Raw genomic sequence first — 18,951 nt, forward strand, 5'->3', positions numbered from 1 at the left:
AAGTGGAGGAGGTGGTGGGGGAGCATGAGGCGCAGCTTACATCATTGGCGGCTGAGATCGGGATGATGCGGGAGACACAGACGCGGCTAAAAGAGAAGGTGGAGGATCTGGAGAACTGTTCCGGAGGCAAAACCTCAGAATTGTTGGGATGCAGAAGGCATCGAGGGAGCGGACACTGGATCATACGTAGCCAAAATGATGGAACAGCTTATGGGGGAGAGGGCCTTCAACTGGCCCTGGAGGTCGACCGGGCGCATAGGGTGCTGATGAGGAAGCCGCAGGTGATGGTGGTGAGGCTCCATCGGTTCCTATATAAAGAGAAGATCTTGTGGTGGGCTGGGCAGATGAAGGGGTGCACCTGGGAAGGTAATGAGCTCTGGGTATACCAAGACCTGGGTGTGGAACTGGCTAAAAGGAGAGGCGGGTTCAACAGAGTCAAGGCTGCCCTCTTCAAGAAGGGGGTGAAGTTCGGGATGCTGTACCCGGCCCATCTCTGGGTGGCTTACAATGGCCATGAGCATTACTTTGGAACACCAGAGGAGGCAATGGAGTTTTTGAGAAACAATGAACTGGCAGAAGGGGGAGGACATTGAACTTTGGAGGAAGTGTGAAGAGATGTTGGTTCTCCCTGCCTTTCTGTTTATTGTTTTTGAGGTAATGGTTAGGGGAGAGCCTCTCTTCCTTGAGGTGTTTGTGTGGGGTTCTGTGGTGGGAGGAATGTGGAGAGGGAGTGCACCTTTTTCTTACTTTATTGTTGTTTGCAAAATGGAAGTGTGCGAGCGGGAGGAAGTGGAATCAGTGGGGGGTAGGATGTTTGCCGCCATGTGCGGGGTCTGCCAGGCTAGCTGGGCGGGCTAGTTAATGGGAGCACAGTGGGGGGGTGGGGGGTGATCATGTGGTTTGAGTGATCGAGGGGGATTTGATTGATGTTTTGTTTAGGGGAGGGGGAGGGGGAATGCTGACAAAGGTGAGGCAATTGTAGTGTAGTGGGGAAGGAGTTGTTGACGGTGGTCACCTGTAGGAGGGCCTGGAGGGTCGCGTGACACGGGCCGGGGCTGGCCCCAGAAGGGATATGGTTGAGCAGCACAGGAAGGGGATGGGGTGCCCCCCCCCCCCCCCCCCGACCAGGTTAGTCACATAGAATGTGAGAGCGCCGAATGGACCAGTCAAATGGTCGTGCGTGTTCGCGCACCTGAGAAGCTTGAAGGCGGATGTGGCTTTGTGCAAGAAACGCATTTGAAAATCGGAGACCAGGTTAGGCTAAGGAAAGGTGGGGAGAGCAAGTCTTCCATTCAGGATTAGATATGAAGACGCAGGGGGGAGGGGGGGAGGGGGGGGGGGGGGGGCGGTGATGATAAATAAGCAGGTATCGCTTGAAGTGGGTAATATTGTGGCAGATTCGGGCGGAAGGTCCATGATGTTGAGCGGGAAATTGGAGGGGATGCCAGTGGTCTTGGTGAATGTTTACACTCCAAATCGAGATGATGTTGAATTCATGAGGTGGGTTTTGGGGAAGATCCCGGACCTGGACTCGCACCGGTTGAATATGGGGGGACTATAATACAGTCACGAGCCAAAATTGGACCAGTCGAGTCGGCGCTCGGGGAGGGGTTCGTTCGGCGGTGGCAAAGGAGCTGAAGGGGTTCATGAAGCGCATGGGGGGGGGGGGGGTGTACCCGTGGAGGTTTGGGAGGCCGAGGGCGAAGGGAATTTTGTACTTCTCCCATGTGCACAGGGTATGCTCGCGGATCGGGGGGGGGCATTTCCCACAGAGGAGATCGGATGTGGGATTGTTAGCGGACAAGGAGGTGTGCGAACGGGTAAGGGCTGCCGTTCGGGGGCAATTCCTAGACTTGAGGTTCCCCAAACTGGAGGAGGACCTGGTAGAATGGCTGGGGGAACCATTGCTTTGGTGGAGAGAACGGAGGGTATGTGGAGAATGGAGGGCCTTGCCAAATATAATGAATTACTATTGGGCAGCAAATGTAGGCATGGTTAGGAAGTGGGTGGTGGGGAAGGGCTCGGCATGGGACCAGATAGAGGCAGACTCTTGTAAGGGCTCATGCTTAGGGCATTGTTGATGGCACCTCTGTCGCTCTCACTGGCCAAGTACTTCACGGGCCCTGTGGTGGTGGTGGCCCTGAGGGTGTGGGGATAGTGGTGGCAGCATCTAAGACTGGAGGATGCCTCGGTGTGTTGCTCGTTTTAGCCTTAGTTTATTTGCTCTAATTCTGTCACCATTGCTCTTGAGTCGCCAGGTATCTTTCTGATACCGCCACGTGGTTCAAGTCCAAGTAATGATTAATAATGCAACACACCACTTAGTAAGAGTTAAATCAATGCTCATTTATTCTATACAGCAATTAATACTTATACAATAATTCTATTTCTAAACTACTACCTACCACTAACAGGCCAATACTTAACTTTGGAAATGGCCCACCAGGTCAGGGAAACGAATGGCCTTTCGAATGGGTTCTGAGCCTGCGAGATTCAAAAGCTGGTACAGGTTGATAGTCAGGAGTGTCTATCTGGTAGCGATCGTTGGAGTAAAACTTACGGTCTTCTTGCAGCAAGGGTCTCGAAGGGTGCGGAGCGGAGAAGACGGGTCGAGTTGAACTTGGCCCCTATTCTTATAGTCCCCAGGGGCTTCCCACCTCTCGGGGCGGACCTTGTACCTGGTTCCAAGTGATTGGACTTGGTCCCAATCACTTGGTTCGATATTCTCCAATACTGGAGCGATTCCTTGACCGAGGGGTGGTCGTTTACCTTACTTTGTGTCAGCTCCTGCTGGCGCCGAAAGGTCTGGGTCAGCTTTGAGTTGCTAATTTGTAGCAATTGGTCCCGGGGATGGCTGATTAATATGCAGATGGCTGGGGTGTTGTGATGTTGATGGCTGCAGGTATCGGTTTGGTCTGGCTTCTCCAGAGGCGAATACACTGTTTTACCTGCAGCTGTCTGTTTGAGTCCCGTTGGCTGATTTTCCCATCAGCCTCTCCCGTTCGCCATTTTAATCGGGGTTTGGCCATTCTAATCGGGAGTCAGCCATTTTACATGGCTACATTCCCTCCTTGTGATCCTAACGCGAAGCATTACAAAATAACAAACTTGGAACCTCTAATTTATCCTTAATATCCTACCCTCGCTAAACATTCCATTATTCTACCTTCCCTGATCATACAACAAAAATCACAACATTTCATATAATCTTTCCTGGCTTGGCAGTCAAGCTCAGGATCATACAATTTTTTTTGTTCATGAAAAAGTTTTTGTACATCTCTTTATTTACAACAATAAATGCAAGTGAATGCACTTTATTATTTTATTATAGATCGCGGGGGTCGGGGGTCTGGTCGTAACTGAATATAGGGGATCTGATCCTATATACCGGGGTTCAAGCGCGGTACGCTCTCCTTCTCCATTTATGTAGGTACATAGTCTGCACTACACAGCAGAGTATCGCCAGCGCTAACAGTGCTTCGATCACGTAGGACAGGGAGTACCAGGTTATGAACCTGGCACACCAGGAAGATGCAGTGTCGCTGGTGACTGGGCTCTGGGTACTGCGGGGCAGTGAAACCTTAACGGCTGGGAGGTTTGAAGTCATGGGGTTCGCGGTCACGCGCAACCAATTGTCCAAAAATAAAATGTTGATCACGATGAAGGAAGTCCTCATGGCTGTCCTCTTTCCTTTTCTTTCTTTGTGTTCTCTTTATTTTCTCCGGTCCTGGAGCTTCTGGAGTTCTGTAGAAACAAGCATAGTATCTGTAACTATCTTTGTTTAATATCTGGTATGCTAGTGTGTCTGTCCTTCGGTGCCAATTATTCCCTTATAATTGGTCACTATGTGTGACTCCCTCATTTTAAAAAAAACAAATTTTAGGACACGGCACACTTCCCAATGGCGGACCAGTGCTGATGTACCATCCAAATGTTCCAGGATGTAAATAGCAGATGACGGGCAACCTAAAGGTTCCCTAAACAAACCCAAAACTTTTTGAAATGAAAAATGTCAAATGAGGTGCGTATGGGCCGCGACGGGTAAGATTTGGTTGGAGTCCCCGGGTAGGACGGCTACCAATGCCGTATCTCCCTTACCCGAGCGTGATTGACCAGCGGGGGGGTCCTCAGGCAGGGCGGGTCTCACGCCGTTTCTCCACTGCCTGAGCAACCGACAAGAATGGGCAAAAATGTAGTCATCGTGGTGAGGCTGCCGTAGTGGTTCTATCCCTCGAACCAGAAGGGCAGTTACGATTGGGTGTCTGATACCCTAACAAGTATCAGCTGAAAAGCTAGTTCCACTGAACAAGCGTGTGGTCTGTTGACCAGGTATCTGCAGATAAGCTAGTTCTGCTGAACAAGTGTCTGGCAACGGTGGGGCTGTGAGGGCAAGTGCTCAGAAGTTTCAGGTGAATGGGCGTGTGGCAGTGAGAAAAAAAATTCTCCTGTCGGACAAACAACATTAAACAAACTTACGAGCAACATAAAACATTCTGCAGGTTCCCTCAGGAAGGACAACACTTTTCCCAAGTGTTTCCTTTAAAACATCATGTGGACAGCTCAGTTCTCGGTTGCGAACAGGGTCGCAAAGGGGTTGGCTGTTTGGGAGTCAGACCCGAGGTCGTCACCTTCTCCCGGGTGCCAATCTCTGGAGTGGATTAGGGCTGAAAGGGGTGCTTGGTGTGAGTTGGGATTGCTCTCGTCGTTACAGACGGGTCTGTAGGAGTTGTCGCAATGCCAATAATTTGTGTCGATTTGTGTGGGGACAAAGTCGGGATCGTCCGTGTGGTTCGGTGGTCGGTGGTGGGGTTTATTTAGAAAAGTGATCAGGGAGGGATCACTTGGATCGTAGTCGGAGTCGCTGGGTGTGGGTCCGGTTGCATGGGGATTGTAGGGAGGCATGCTGTGGCTATCGTCCGAGTCACAGTCGCTGTCTCTGCTGCTGCAGTCAGTGGGCGTTCCGGGGCGGAGTGTATATTTCGGGGGTGGAGTCGAGGTCGAGTCCGTGGCTGGGCTGGACGTGGTGGGGGTTGGTCGGGTTACGTTGGCGGTGGGCGGGGTGTGGTCTGCTGCATCAAGCATGACGTGGTGTGCATGGTTCGACTGTGCTCCATAAACCTTCAACTGGTTAATATGAAACCACGCAGTCTTACCATTGGGGTACTTAATTTTGTAAATGGATGGGCTTACTTTGTCCGCAATAGAATACGGACCCGAGTATTTAGGTGACAGGAATGTGCTGGGGTTATGTACAGACAGCATCACTTGCTGGCCGATATCGTACTCTGTTGCATGCACTGTCTTCTCGAAACAAGCCTTGCTCTGTTTCTTTTTGGTGCCCAATTTTACTGCGGCTGCTAACTGAGCCGTTTTTACATTTGCAACTAATTGCTCCACGGCTTTCTCGTGGGTGAGGGCCGTTACTTCGGGGCTGGTCAGGTCTAAACCTAACAAGTATTCTGTCCCTTTCATGGGCGTCCGGTCATGAGAGTGTGTGGGGTGTAACCTGTGGATGTAGAAATAGTGTTACGCAAAAACATCAGCGCAAAAGGGAGGACTGAGTCCCAAGTGGTGTTGTTCTGCTGGACCATTTTTCTGAGGGTGGTTTTTAGGGTCTGATTCATGCGCTCCACGATACCACTCGACTATGGGTGGTACGCAATGTGGAATTTTTGGGTGATGCCAAATATCGTGAGGATGTTCTGCATGACACGTCCCATAAAATGAGAACCTTGGTCCGATTCAATGCTGCGGGGGAGTCCCCATCTTGTAAAGATGTGGTTGGTTAGAATCTTGGCTGTGGTTTTCGCGGTGTTGGTGCGGGCTGGAAATGCTTCCACCCATTTTGTAAATGTGTCTATGACCACAAGTACATATTTATAGCCATTCCTGCAAGGGGGCAATGGACCTATAAAATCAATCAGGAGGTTAGTCCAGGGGCCGTTAACGGGTCGGGTGTGGCTGAGTTGGGCCTTTTTGGCATATCTGTCGGGGTTGTTCTGCGCACAGATAAGGCAATTCTCAATATAATGGCTTACATCTTCCTTGAGATTTGGTCACCAACAAAGCTGTCTGAGGTGGGCTGTAGTGGGATCGATTCCCTGGTGTCCATGACCATCATGGAACAAACAAATCAATTGGGTCCTGTCCTGTTCAGGAACTACATAAAGGGTGTCCTTTAACACCACACCGTCATGTGTGGTCAGTGTATTTCTGAACCTCTCGTAGGAGGCGGGATACTTTCCTTTCACAATCTATGAGAGATTGCTGTCCTGCTTCTGGGCCTCTACTAGATCCTCGATTCTAGTCTGTGTGACTTGAACTGCACTCACTGGCACGTTTTCGGGGGTTTCCAAAAATACCCGTGTCTGGAACCTGCCTTAGCCAGTGCGTCGGCTTTTACATTTCATGGGGCGGAGGAACGATGGTGGCTGAGGACTTTTATGATCCCAAAAGTCCTGTTCTGGGCTTTTTCTAAAATATGGCGGAGTAATGGGGCTGAAGGAAGGGGTTTTCCATCTGCGGAAACAAATCCTCTTGCTTCCCACAGGGGCAGAAATTCTGTAAGGCTGTTACAGACATAGAGGCTGTCCGAGTATATGTCTGCTGGGCTGGGGAAGGAATCTGGGTGCTCAACTATGCTGCCTGCATGCCGAAGTGTCCAGGTAGTTTAAATGCTATTTCCTCGAGGGCGCGTCCCTGTGCGTCCTCAACATAAATCCCGCAACCTGTTATGCGTTGCCCATCTAAGACTGTGGAAGATCCATCCACATACATCTTAATGGCTTCACACGTGTCCGTGTGCGGGGGGCTCTGAGTTGAATTTCCAACCTTTCTGGGGGGTGTTTTAGCTATAAAGGCGCCTGTGTTGTGGTGTGGAGAGATGATCTCACATTCATGGGGGGTTCCGGGGTACTGTAAGTTGTCAGCTAAGTAGGTGTGTGTTTTTGTCCTTTTAACAGTGATGTCCCGTCCCTGCAAGAGAAGGGTCCATCTGGCTGCTCTGATTTGGCTTACTGTACCGTCCTTGAGTCGTCCGTCCAGTAAAGATTGGGTGGGGGTGTGTTCGGTCAGAATGGTGATGGGGTTCAGTCCGGTAATATATGAAAAGTACTGGACTGCCCAGAAAACTGCGAGCAGGTGCCTCTCACAGGCTGAAAATCCCTGCTCCACAGCATCTAAAAGTCGGGAGGCATAAGCTACGGGTCTTAACTGGTAGTGCCGTTCCTGCAGGAGCACGGCTGAAAGGGTGCGGTCTGTGGTCGCTACCTCTATTGCGTAAGGGGAAAGCGGGTCTAGAACTTGTAGTGCGGGGGCTGCTATGAGTGCCTGTTTTAAAGAGTCCACAGCATCCGTATGCTGCGGAAGCCATTCCCAGGGGGCTCCTTTCTTTAGGAGGTCTGAGAGGGGCGCTGCCTTGCTGGCGAAACCGTCAATGTGGTTTCGGCAGTAGCCAACCAGTCCTAAAAACGACTGGAGGGCTGAAACGTTCTGGGGAAGGGGCAATTTAGCGATCGAGTCAATCCTTTTAAGCTCGATCTCGCGTTTACCGTGCGTGATAATTGTTCCCAAATAGACCACTTTTTCTTCCAAAGTCTGGGCCTTTTTGGGGTCGACTTTACAACCAATTGAATGTAACAATTCCAGGAGTTCGGACAGAAGCTCAATGTGCTCTTCCTTGGTGTCTGTCTGCAGTAGTAGATCGTCTACAAACTGTACCAGACATTCGGGGCGAGAAAATTTGCTAGCCCATTTGCCAGCTGTCGGTGGAAAATGGAGGGGGAGTTGTGGAAGCCTTGTGGCAGGCATGTCCACGTGCACTGCTGTGCTTTAAAGGTGAAGGCAAATTTGTACTGGCACGCCTTTGCCAATGGAATGGACCAGAATCCATTACTGATGTCCAAAACCGTGAAGTAGCGGGAATTGAGTCCCTGCTTGAGCATAGTCTCGGGACTTGTTGCTACGGTGGGGGCTGCTGCGGGGGTAACTTTGTTGAGCTCCCGATAATCAATGGTCAGTCGCCATGATCCATCGGGCTTTCTCACTGGCCAAATCAGGGCATTATTAGTGGAGGCTACTGATCTAAGTACGCCCTGCTCTAATAAGCTTTCTATAACTTTTAAGATTTCTCCCTCTGCTTCTAGGGGAAATCCGTACTGTTTTTGGGGTCTAGGGTCAGGTCCTGTTACTTGTACGGAGCCAGTCATCCGTCCACAGTCGTGCTTGTGGGTCACGAATGCTGCCCTGTTCTTTTGCAGGACTGCCCTAACCTGCTTGTCCGTGCTAAGCGTGGTCGGGTTGAACCAAAATTCGCCTACGGTGCTAATTTTGTTCATGTATTCCCCTATGTTGAGCATTGCGGGGGCTCTAGCGGATTTCGCCATCTTCCAGACACACTGGTTGACTGGATCGAATGATAGGTGGTGGGAATTCATGAAGTCAATTCCCAGAATGTGTTCTGCTGTGTGGGGCAGGTCTACTAAAACTACGGGGTGTTTGGTGGTGATGGTTCCGATTTGAATGGGTACAGGGGCTGTGATGTGTCCCTGCTGTGAGTGGCCTGTAAAGCCGCTGAGGGTGATGGTGGCTGTAGTGGGCCGCGTGTCTTTTTGAAATAGGGTGGTGGAATTTATGGTGGTACGGGACCCTCCTGTGTCCCAAAGAAATTCGATAGGCTGTCCCCGAATTTTCGCTGCAACTACAGGTCGTCCTGACCTATCCCAAAGGGTGTCGCAGACCCAACTGGGGGAGCCCGTACACCGTCAGTCCGTTCCGGTCAAGTCCGCCTGATCCGAACGGGCGCTAACGCTATGGATGGGCTCTGTCTTTTTCTTAATCAGAGCGCCTGTCTGTTGGGCTCTCTGCGGCTTTTTAGGGGCATTGCACTCTTTCGCGAAATGTCCCAACTGTCCACAGTTGTAACATTCTTGTGACTTGGGTGGGGGGCTGTTCTTTCCCTCATTTACCCAGGCAGGGTTGTGATGTGTTGCTTTTACTGCCTGCGTGTCTGCGGCGGCCTGCTTTTCTTCGGTGTTTTTAGCTGTGGGTTTGCTCTGAACAGATTGCTCCCAAACGCGGGACAGTCTTTTAACTACCCACTTCTCATTATGGGCCTCATCTGAGGGATCATAACTAGTACAGGCATTCTGTCCTGCATCTGTGGCATGGGAGATAAGGGTGCGGGTCCATTTGGCCATATTGTCTGGGGACAAATGGGCACGTTCTATGTCTCCAAAGACTGCTGCGAAGTGAATCCACAGGTGTCCTGCGAACGCTGTGGGGTGCTCAGATTTCTTCTGCCTACATTTGTTGAGGCCATCTACAGGGTCACCCCGGTTATACCCGATCGCATCCAGGATCACGGTATGCATTTTTGCAAGGGTGCCTCCTCCTACATTCTGTGGGTCGGGAAGGGCGGCTGCTACCGATGGATTTAAACTTAAAACCATGAGCTTTACATGCTCTCTCTCATCCAGGCCGTACATGTTCGTCTGATGTCTAACTGTGGCAAAGAAATGGTGGGGGTCTGCGGCGGGGAGGAATGGTGTGATCTTTGCACACGCGTCCCGTAATTGGGTCACTGTTAAGGGGGTGGAATATAAATATTCCGCCTCGTCCGGTGTGGCTGTGCAGTGGGTGGTTACAGGGTTCATTGGAGCCTGAACTACCTGCTGTGTGGGGGGTTGGGGTGCTTTTCTCCTTTGGGGCTTTCCCTGCGCACATGTTCCCTGAACATATCTCTGCACTGTTTCTTGTAACTCTTCCCAATCAGGGCCGTCTTCCTGGTCTAACTTTTCCCCAAAGGTTTCCTGAAATCCTTTCTGAACAGAAAGCAGTGACTGCAGGTCTGCAATCTGCTTCCTGCACTTTGCATGATCTATGCTGCTCTGTCTTTGTTCTGTGGTGGCAGCGTGGAGTGCTCTCAAGGCTGCCTTGAGATCACTACATTGTTTCTGTAGCGTCTCCACCTGCTTTTCTGTCTCTTTCCTTACCAAGACTGCACGTTGAGTGTCCTGATAGGCCGTTTCATACTGTGATTGGAAACTGCTTAAATGCGCCAGACAAGACTGGTGACCCCGTTTGGCGTCAGCCACCTCTTCATCCTTTGCTGCCAATTTCCTCCTTAACTCTAAATTCTCTTTCTCGACTTCGCTTACATCGACTTTACTCATCCGATGTAATGCCCTCTGCTTCTTTGTGGGGCGTCTTGACGACCTCCTCTGTGCCTCGCAATTGTGCCAAACAGGACACGATTGCCATCGGCTTGCGAGCTTTCGCTAAGCTCTTTTTATGTATCTCACTCATGTTCTCCCACCAAGTATGCCCTATACTTCTGGGACCTGATTCGTTACTATCGCAGAAATCATTCCACATGGGCCATCCTTTGCCCTTGAGATATTTCCGGATTTCCTCTTCCCAAATGGGACACTGTCCCACTCTACTGCTGCTGGTTGCTGCGACCGCAAATTCCCCAGGGTTCATGAGGCGCTGCATTGCCTGCATGGTCATCTTTCCTATCCGCTTGCTTCGTTTAAATTTGGAACAGGGGGCTAATGCGGTGTCGTAGATGTGGGTACGGCTTGCACTAATTTCCGAAAATACAGACTTCCGACAGTTTTGACGCAACAAAAATCTATCAGTTTTACCTTATAGCCCTGTTAGTTACGCGTGCATACACATGCTTCCGAATTATGACTATTAATCAGAACCGCTTGAACACTTGTGGTTTTCTGTTTCCAATTGGATTCTAATTCAAAATTTCTTGGGTTCTCCCGGAGTGGTTTTCTACTTCTAGATCCGGTCCCACCAGAGTCGCCAAAATGTTGCTTGTTTTAGCCTTAGTTTATTTGCTCTAATTCTGTCACCTTTGCTCATGAGTCGCCAGGTATCTTTCTGATACCGCCACGTGGTTCAAGTCCAAGTAATGATTAATAATGCAACACACCGCTTAGTAAGAGTTAAATCAACGCTCATTTATTATATACAGCAATTAATACTTACACAATAATTCTACTTCTAAACTACTACCTACCACTAACAGGTCAATACTTAACTTTGGAAATGGCCCACCAGGTCAGGGAAACGAATGGCCTTTCGAATTGGTTCTGAGCCTGCGGGATTCAAAAGCTGGTATAGGTCGATAGTCAGGAGTGTCTATCTGAAAGCGATCGTTGGAGTAAAACTTATAGTCTTCTTGCAGCAAGGGTCTCGAAGGGTGCGGAGCGGAGAAGAAGGGTCGAGTTGAACTTGGCCCCTATTCTTATAGTCCCCAGGGGCTTCCCGCCTCTCGGGGCGGACCTTGTACCTGGTTCCAAGTGATTGGACTTGGTCCCAATCACTTGTTTCGATATTCTCCAATACTGGAGAGATTCCTTGATCGAGGGGTGGTCGTTTACTTTTCTTTGTGTCAGCTCCTGCTGGCGCCGAAAGGTCTGGGTCGGCTTTGAGTTGCTAATTTGTAGCAATTGGTCCCGGGGATGGCTGATTAATATGCAGATGGCTGGGGTGTTGTTGTGTTGATGGCTACAGGTATCGGTTTGGTCTGGCTTCTCCAGAGGCGAATACACTGTTTTACCTGCAGCTGTCTGTTTGAGTCCTGTTGGCTGATTTTCCCATCAGCCTCTTCCGTTCGCCATTTTAAATCGGGGTTTGGCCATTCTAATCGGGAGTCAGCCATTTTACATGGCTACAGGTGTGAGCACCAATCTGCGGAAATCATAGATTTGCACTGGGGGAGCTCGGACGCTGGGTTTCGAGGGTGGCAGTGGGCAGGGATAGAGCGGTTTGGAAAACCTTTTGGGGGGGCAGCTTTTCAAGTTTAGAGGAATTGGACGAAGAGTATAAATTGCCCAGTGAGGATGCGTTCCGGTACTTACAGGTGTGGGATTATGTGAGGAAGCAGGTGCTGTCCTTTCCCGACCTGTCACCCCGGGGCTACAGGACCAGGTGATATCGAAAGCAGGAGTAGATGAGGGTAAACCATCCGAGATTTACAAGGAGTTAGTGGTCTGAGAGGGAGCCCCGATAGGAGAAGTTAAACGGAAGTGGGAGGAGTTGGCGAGGGTGGAATGGGGGCTGGATTGTGGGAGGCTTTGAGAAGGGTGAACACATCTTCCTCCTGTGCTCGGCCTAGCCTTATTCAATTCAAGGTAGTGCACGGGGAACATATGACGGTGTTGATGCAACAGTCAAGCAAGCCCAACAACGTCTCAACTTCCTACGGAAGCTAAAGAAATTTGGCATGTCTGCATCAACTCTCACAAACTTCTACATGTGCCATAGAGAGCATCCTATCCAGCTGCATCACAGCTTGGTATGGCAACTTCTCGGCACAAACTGCAGAGTGTGGTGAACTCAGCCCAATGCATCACACAAGCTTGCCACCCTCACATTGATTCTGTCTACTCCCGCTGCCTCAGGAAGGCAGACAGCATTATCAGAGACCCCTCCCACCCAGGCATTGCCTTCTTCCAGACCTTTCTATCGGGCAGAAGATACAGAAGTTCTGAAGACCTGCACATCAGGCATAGGAACAGCTTCTTTCCCAGTTACTGGACTCCTGAATGACTCTCCCTTGGACTGATCTGTTCCCTGTAAGAACACTATTCACGACGCCCTATGCTGCTCTTGCTCATGTATTTGCTTTGTTTGGCCCCTTGTTCTGCACTGTAACCAATGACTATTTGTCGATGTACTATTTGTCAATGAACTGTCTCGAGTATTCTTTTTCTCTATTATGTACATACTTTGTACATTTCCTTGTCCGTAGAAAAATACATTTCACTCTACCTCGGTACATGTGACAATAAATCAATCAATCAATAAGGATGAACAGGTTTCATTGAGGGGGTGGAGGATAGGTGTGGACGGTGCGTGGGGTAGGGAGGTGGGAGGGGGATAAAGGGGTTAAAATGGGGGTGGCAGGATGGGTGGAGGGGAACGGCAGGGAGGGTGGGTTGGAAGGGTGTTATTTATTTGTTTTGAGGTTTCCTGTTTGTTCTGGTCTTGGTTGTGTTTAATGCATATACAAATGCTTTAATTAAAACATATGTTTTTGAAAGAACTGTTCCAAAATCTTGAGGAATTTCGAGAGAGTAGATAAAGAGAAACTGTTCCAATTGGTGGAAGGGTCGAGTTGCAGAAGAACCAACACAGTGAGTGGTTAGGATCAGGAATGCACTGTCCGATATTATGGTGGAGACAGAATCAACTGTGGCTTTCAAAAGGGAATTGAATAAGCATCTGAACAAAACAGATTAAGGGGAAAGGGCAACAAAGTGGGATTGATTGAATAACTTGCAGAAAGCCAGTGTGATATACCAAATGACCTCCTTCTGTGCTGCAACTACTGTATGATTCTATGGTTTGACAACACCTGAAGGAGGGTGAGCAGTTCTGGCAGCGCACCTTATGAAGGAAATATTGGGCCTTGATCAGAGTGCAGCATTGATTTTCCAGAATACTACCCGACTCCAGGGGTTAACTTACAGGAGTAAACAAACTAGGGTTGTATTCCCTGGAATTTAGACGGTTAAGTGGCGATTTAATCATAGTTCTCATGATATTAAGAGGAACAGATTGGGGCATTGGAAGAAACTAATTCCACTGGTTGGGGTCTCTTGGAACAAAGATTAGAGCCAAGCCTTAAACGTGGAATTATGAGGGTTAAAAGGGGCCATGAAATGTCTTTAGCAAACATGGTCAAGGAGAATCCCAAGGCTTTTTATGTATATATAAGGAGCAAGAGGGTAGCAAGAGAAAGAGTAGGCTCACTCAAATACAGGAAATGGGTGAAATCCTTAATGAGTACTTTGTATTGGTATTCACCAAGGGAGAAGGACATGACGGATGTTGACGTCAGGGATAGGTGTGTGAACGTTCTTGAGAACGTCGATATATCAAAGGAGGAAGTGCTGAGTATCCTAAATTGCATTAAGATCGACAAGTCCCCCGGGTGGGATGGGATCTAGCCCAGGTTACTGCGGGATACAAGGGGAGAAATAGCTGAGGCCTTAACAGACATCTTCACATCTTTTTTGGCCACAGGCGAGGTTCCAGAGGACTGGAGAACAGCCAATGTTATTCCCTTGTTTAAGAAAGAAAGCAGGGATAACCCAGCAAATTATAGGCCGGTGAGCCTGACATCAGTTGTGGGGAACCTTTTGGAAAAAATACTGAGGGACAGGATATATGCTCATTTGGAGGAAAATGGACCTGTTAGTGACAGGCAGCATGGTTTTATACGGGGAAGGTCATGTCTCACCAACTTGATTGAGTTTTTTAAAGATGTGACAAAGAAAATTGATGAGGGAAGGGTGAGGATGTAGTTTATATGGATTTTAGTAAGGGGTTTGACAAGGTCCTACATGGCAGACTGGCACAAAAACTAAAATCACATGGGATTCGGGGTGGACTGGCTAGATGGATACAGAACTGGCTTGGTTATAGAAGACAGAGAGTCGCGGTGGAAGGGTATTTTTCAGAATGGAGATCTGTAGCTAGTGGTGTTTCGCAGGGATCAGTACTGGGACCTCTGTTGTTCGTAGTATATATAACTGATCTGGAGGAAAATGTGGTGGTCTGATTAGTAAGTTTATGGACGACACGAAGATTGGCGGAGTTGCTGATAGTGCCGAGAATTGTCAGAGGATACAACAGGATATAGATAGATTGGAGACTTGGGCACAGAAATGGCAGAAGGAGTTTAATCCGGACAAATGAGAGGTGATGCATTTTGGAGGACCAAATCTAGGTATGAATTATACTGTAAACGGCAGAACCCTTAAGAACATTAACATAAAGAGGGATCTGGGCGTGCAGGTCCACAGTTCCCTAAAAGCAGCAACACAGGTGGCCAAGGTGATTAAGAAGGCATATGGCATGCCTGCCTTCACCAGCCGAGGCATTGAGTACAAGAGTTGGGAAATCATATTGCAGCTACATAAAACCTTGGTTAGGCCGTATTTGGAGTATTGAGTGCAGTTCTGGTCACCACATTATCAGAAGGACGTGGAAGCTTTGGAGAGAGTGCAAAGAAGATTCACCCGAGTGTTGGCTATGAGGAGAGGTTGAATAAACTAGGATTGTTTTCACGGAGACATCTCCGAAGACGGAGGCTGAGGGGAGACCTGATAGAGGTCTACAAAATGATGAGCGGCAGAGATAGGGTGGATAGTCAGAGGCTTTTTCCAAGTGTCAATTATAAGGTTTAAGGTGAGAGGGGAAAGGTTAAGGGAGTTGTGCGGGGTAAGTTTTTCATGCAGAGAATGATGGGTGCCTGGAACGTGCTGCCAGAGGACGTGGTGGAAGAAGGCACATTAGCAACATTTAAGAGGCATCTGGAATCGATACATGAAAAGGGAGGAAATAAAGGGATACGGACCGAATAAGGACCGAAGGTTTTGTTTTTAGTTTGGGCATCATGATCGGCAGAGGCTTGGAGGGCCGAAGGGCCTTTTCCTGTGCTGCACTTTTCTTTGTTCTTTGTTCTTTTAGACATGATATTAGGAAATACCTTTTCACACTAAAGTTGGTAGAGGTTTGGAACTCTCTTCCACAAATGGCAATTGATGTTTGATCAATTGTTAAATTTAAAATTGAGCCTGATAGATTTTTGTTCAGCATAGGTATTACGGTATCTGAGACAAAGGCAGGAAAATGATTTAGCTTGCTGATTAAACATGGGGCTGGATTCTCCGATTCTGAGACTAAGTGCTGACACCGGTGTGGGAACGGTGACATTTTACGACCGAAAAAACAGTGCAAATGGCCACCTATCCCCCGTCTAGTGGGGGACTAGCAGGCACGCAGCGTAAAGCACCCGGCTCTAGCTGCGGATACGGCCAGAGAATTGCCGGCCGTAGCCGGGCATGCGCACGGCAGTGGCCGCGCATGGACTGAGCCTGCCAAATAGTGACCCCCTTTGGCCAGGCTCGCCACCCCCGGACCACCTCCCACCAGTGCCCCCAGCCCCTCCCAATGCTCCCCCTGCCCGCGAATCGGCTCCCACCCCACCCCCGACTTGGGCGAAAAAAAATAGCATGAGTGACCCACGCCGTCGGGAACTCGGCCCATCGGGGGGAAGGGCCTCAGGTAACGCCCTGAGGCCGTCCATACGGCGTGCGGCGTACTCCTAGAGTATGTCGTTTTGGAGGCGGCGATGTATCGCAAAAGCAGCTTGGTCCCCGAATTTGGCGCCAAGTGGATTCTCCGCCCGATCACCGAAGCGATTTCGATGTCGGAGACTGGAGAATCCCGCCCATGATCTCACATAATGACAGAATAGGTTCACAGGGCTAAATGTTATACTCCTGTTCTGATGTTCCCATGTTTACCCAATTTTTATGTAGGATATTTTGCAGGAGTCACTGGTCAAGAAAGGGCGAGAAAATTGGACGTAAAAGAAATCAATGATAGCATAGTCAAGCTTTCAAAGAATGCATCTGAACAAACAATTGATTATTCCCCCTCACCTTGCTTACCATTTGGAGGTGACAGAGATTCCACCTCAGATTTGATTGTAGTGGCTACTGATTCTCTATTTGTTTCAAAATCCTCATTGAAAGGATGATTAGATTCAAATGATTGACTGTAGGATTGAACATTCTCCTCATTTTCATCAGTGTAGGTTGCAAAGGATTCATCGCTATACTTCACTATACTGCTACTGCAGCTGTGGTACGATTCACAGGAGCCAACGTCAGGGTGCTTCATCAGAACCTGCCCTTCAATAGTTTATGTTTCGTTTCGCATGAGTAACAGGAGGGCACCTAAAATAAAACAAATAAAGATGATTTGTAGGTGACAGCCTCCCTAATGTTTTAAGTCCACTCTAAGCACTGATGTGTATGATTGAAGACAGATTCAATTCCTGGCATGTCCAGAGTTAGATAATCTCAGGTGGGATGGCAGAAGGTTTTCCTCGGTTCTCTGGGCTATTAGGGAAAGGGGGAAACTCAGCATGAGTTCACCTTGCCAAGGGGCTCCTGCTGGAAAGTACATTTGTATCAATGTCGAATAAGGCCAGGATAAGGTTCAGCTGTGACTTACCCCATGGTAAAATAACCTACCTGCCCTCGTTATCTAAACTTTTCCATGAAGAATAATCATTTAGACAAGGTAACTAAAAGTTCATAGAATCATAGATAAATCATAGAATTTACAGTGCAGAAGAAGGCCATTCGACCCATCGGGTCTGCACCGCCTCTCGGAAAGAGCATCCGACTTAAGCCCACACTTCCACCCTATCCCCGTAACCCAGGAACCCCACCCAACCTTTTTTGGACACCAACGTTAATTTAGCATGTCTAATCTACCTAACCTACACATCTTTGGACTGTGGGAGGAAACCGGAGCACCCGGAGGAAACCCACGCAGACACGGGGAGAAGGTGCAGACTCCGCACAGACAGTGACCCAAGCCGGGAATCGAAGCTGGGACCCTGGAGCTGTGAAGTGACAGTGCTAACCACTGTGCTACTGTGCTGCCCCCGTGGAACTTACGTCCAGCACCTAAAGAAGAGGGATAAAATTGAGGGACTGAATTCAGAAGGGACTCTGTGCCATACAACAAACTATTCGCATTTTGCTGCATTAGCTGATATAGTTAGGATAATATGTGTCAACCTAAATTAGCAATAAAAGAAGTGCCCAGAGTATCGGCCTTGATCAGTCAGATTCCCTGGCTGGAAGTGTATGAGAGAGCTAGGATCAGGCGCAGCTGTGAAAAACCACCTCCTGCCAACCCACCACCACCACCCCCAGCAACATCCCCCCTCCACCGCACCCCCCCCCCCCCCCACCCACCCCACCCACCCCACCCACCCACACCCATACACCCTTCAGCCATCCCCTCGCCATGGTCAAACGACAGAAAGTTGGAATGGGGGAAATTACATTTTTTGAAAACAAACTAGAAAACAGTTGAGGTAATTCAATAATTCAACGCTGCCAGAAGGTTGCCACAGATACAAGGATCAGGTTAAGAGGGCGGAAAAATTGTAGCACTGATTCACAGACTCTTACTTCCTGCCAGCGTATGAGACTTCAGAATTAGCCCATGTGTCACAAGAGAACAGAGAACAATTAGCTGTTTAATATACAGTTCAGCAAAGTCAATGAAACGTGACATTCTAGGCCTGAAGAATGAGGTTGAAAATACAGCAGTTTGTTAGCTCCATGAACTGAGTGCTATCTCTCATCGAGAACCAGTGAAATCATTCCTGCCTCCATTTTTCTTTCGCAAGCCTCTGTAGACTGAAAGTGTCGCCTTGGCAACAGGCACGTTATCTCTCCTCACCTTTCAGCTTAGTGAACTGTGACCCTTGGGTGAGAGACATTTAGTGGTTTCCTTCATAGTTTCAACAGGAGATTATGTACTGTACTCTATTTCTACAGTTCACTCAAGTCCCTGAGAACACAAAGTTAAATAATAAATAACTGAGTTCCTGCGAGCCCCTTCCCCAACCTCACACTGCTGCACAGTTCTTAAAGGAACTGGAATGTTCCATTCCAAATGTGTTCCGAGGGGAGGAATTTCCCCAGAGTCTCAGCCAAGGCATTTGGTTTTATAAGTAACCTAAATAAAGATCTGCTGGAAATAAATGCCATGCATAATTACTTACTGTTAACACAGACTTCTGATTTAAATTTACAGCTGTCCTCTTGCTTGAATAGACATTTTTATTCCCTGACGGTATCTAGACATGAGAACATTTTAAGACTCCCACGTGATTCTCCATTGTGTCAATTAATCCCTCCCACTCTGGTTAAATGTGCCTCCAATATTCTAATTGTCAGTTATTCTATATGCACCAATAATTTTATTTATACTTATTTCATTGGAACTTATTTTATAATAGTTTGGCTCATTTGCTATTGTCGGACTTTGTTGGGCAATAAATAGCTGCCTTGTTCGCCGAAATAATAATGTTGGTTAGAAATCACTTGGTGA

The 18,951-nt window shown here is 48.6% G+C and overlaps 1 protein-coding gene across 7 annotated transcripts in view; it reads right to left on the minus strand.

Annotated features, from left to right (window-relative positions):
• LOC140421148 (uncharacterized protein C8orf48-like) overlaps nucleotides 1–18,730 on the minus strand; it is an 87,483-nt gene extending 68,753 nt beyond the window's left edge. The window contains exons 1-2 of one of the 7 annotated variants that reach the window (XM_072505591.1): nucleotides 18,623–18,730; nucleotides 16,473–16,769 (exon numbers count right to left, since the gene is read on the minus strand). In XM_072505591.1, coding sequence (XP_072361692.1) covers nucleotides 16,473–16,713 — 241 coding nt within the window. In that variant the 5' untranslated portion in view covers nucleotides 16,714–16,769; nucleotides 18,623–18,730. The other 6 variants (XM_072505594.1, XM_072505593.1, XM_072505588.1 and 3 more) reach the window with 6 other exon arrangements.
• Between the last annotated feature and the right edge of the window lie 221 nt (nucleotides 18,731–18,951).

Source organism: Scyliorhinus torazame, chromosome 5 (genome assembly GCF_047496885.1).
Source record: "Scyliorhinus torazame isolate Kashiwa2021f chromosome 5, sScyTor2.1, whole genome shotgun sequence".
In the NCBI taxonomy this organism is placed as follows: Eukaryota; Metazoa; Chordata; class Chondrichthyes; order Carcharhiniformes; family Scyliorhinidae; genus Scyliorhinus; species Scyliorhinus torazame.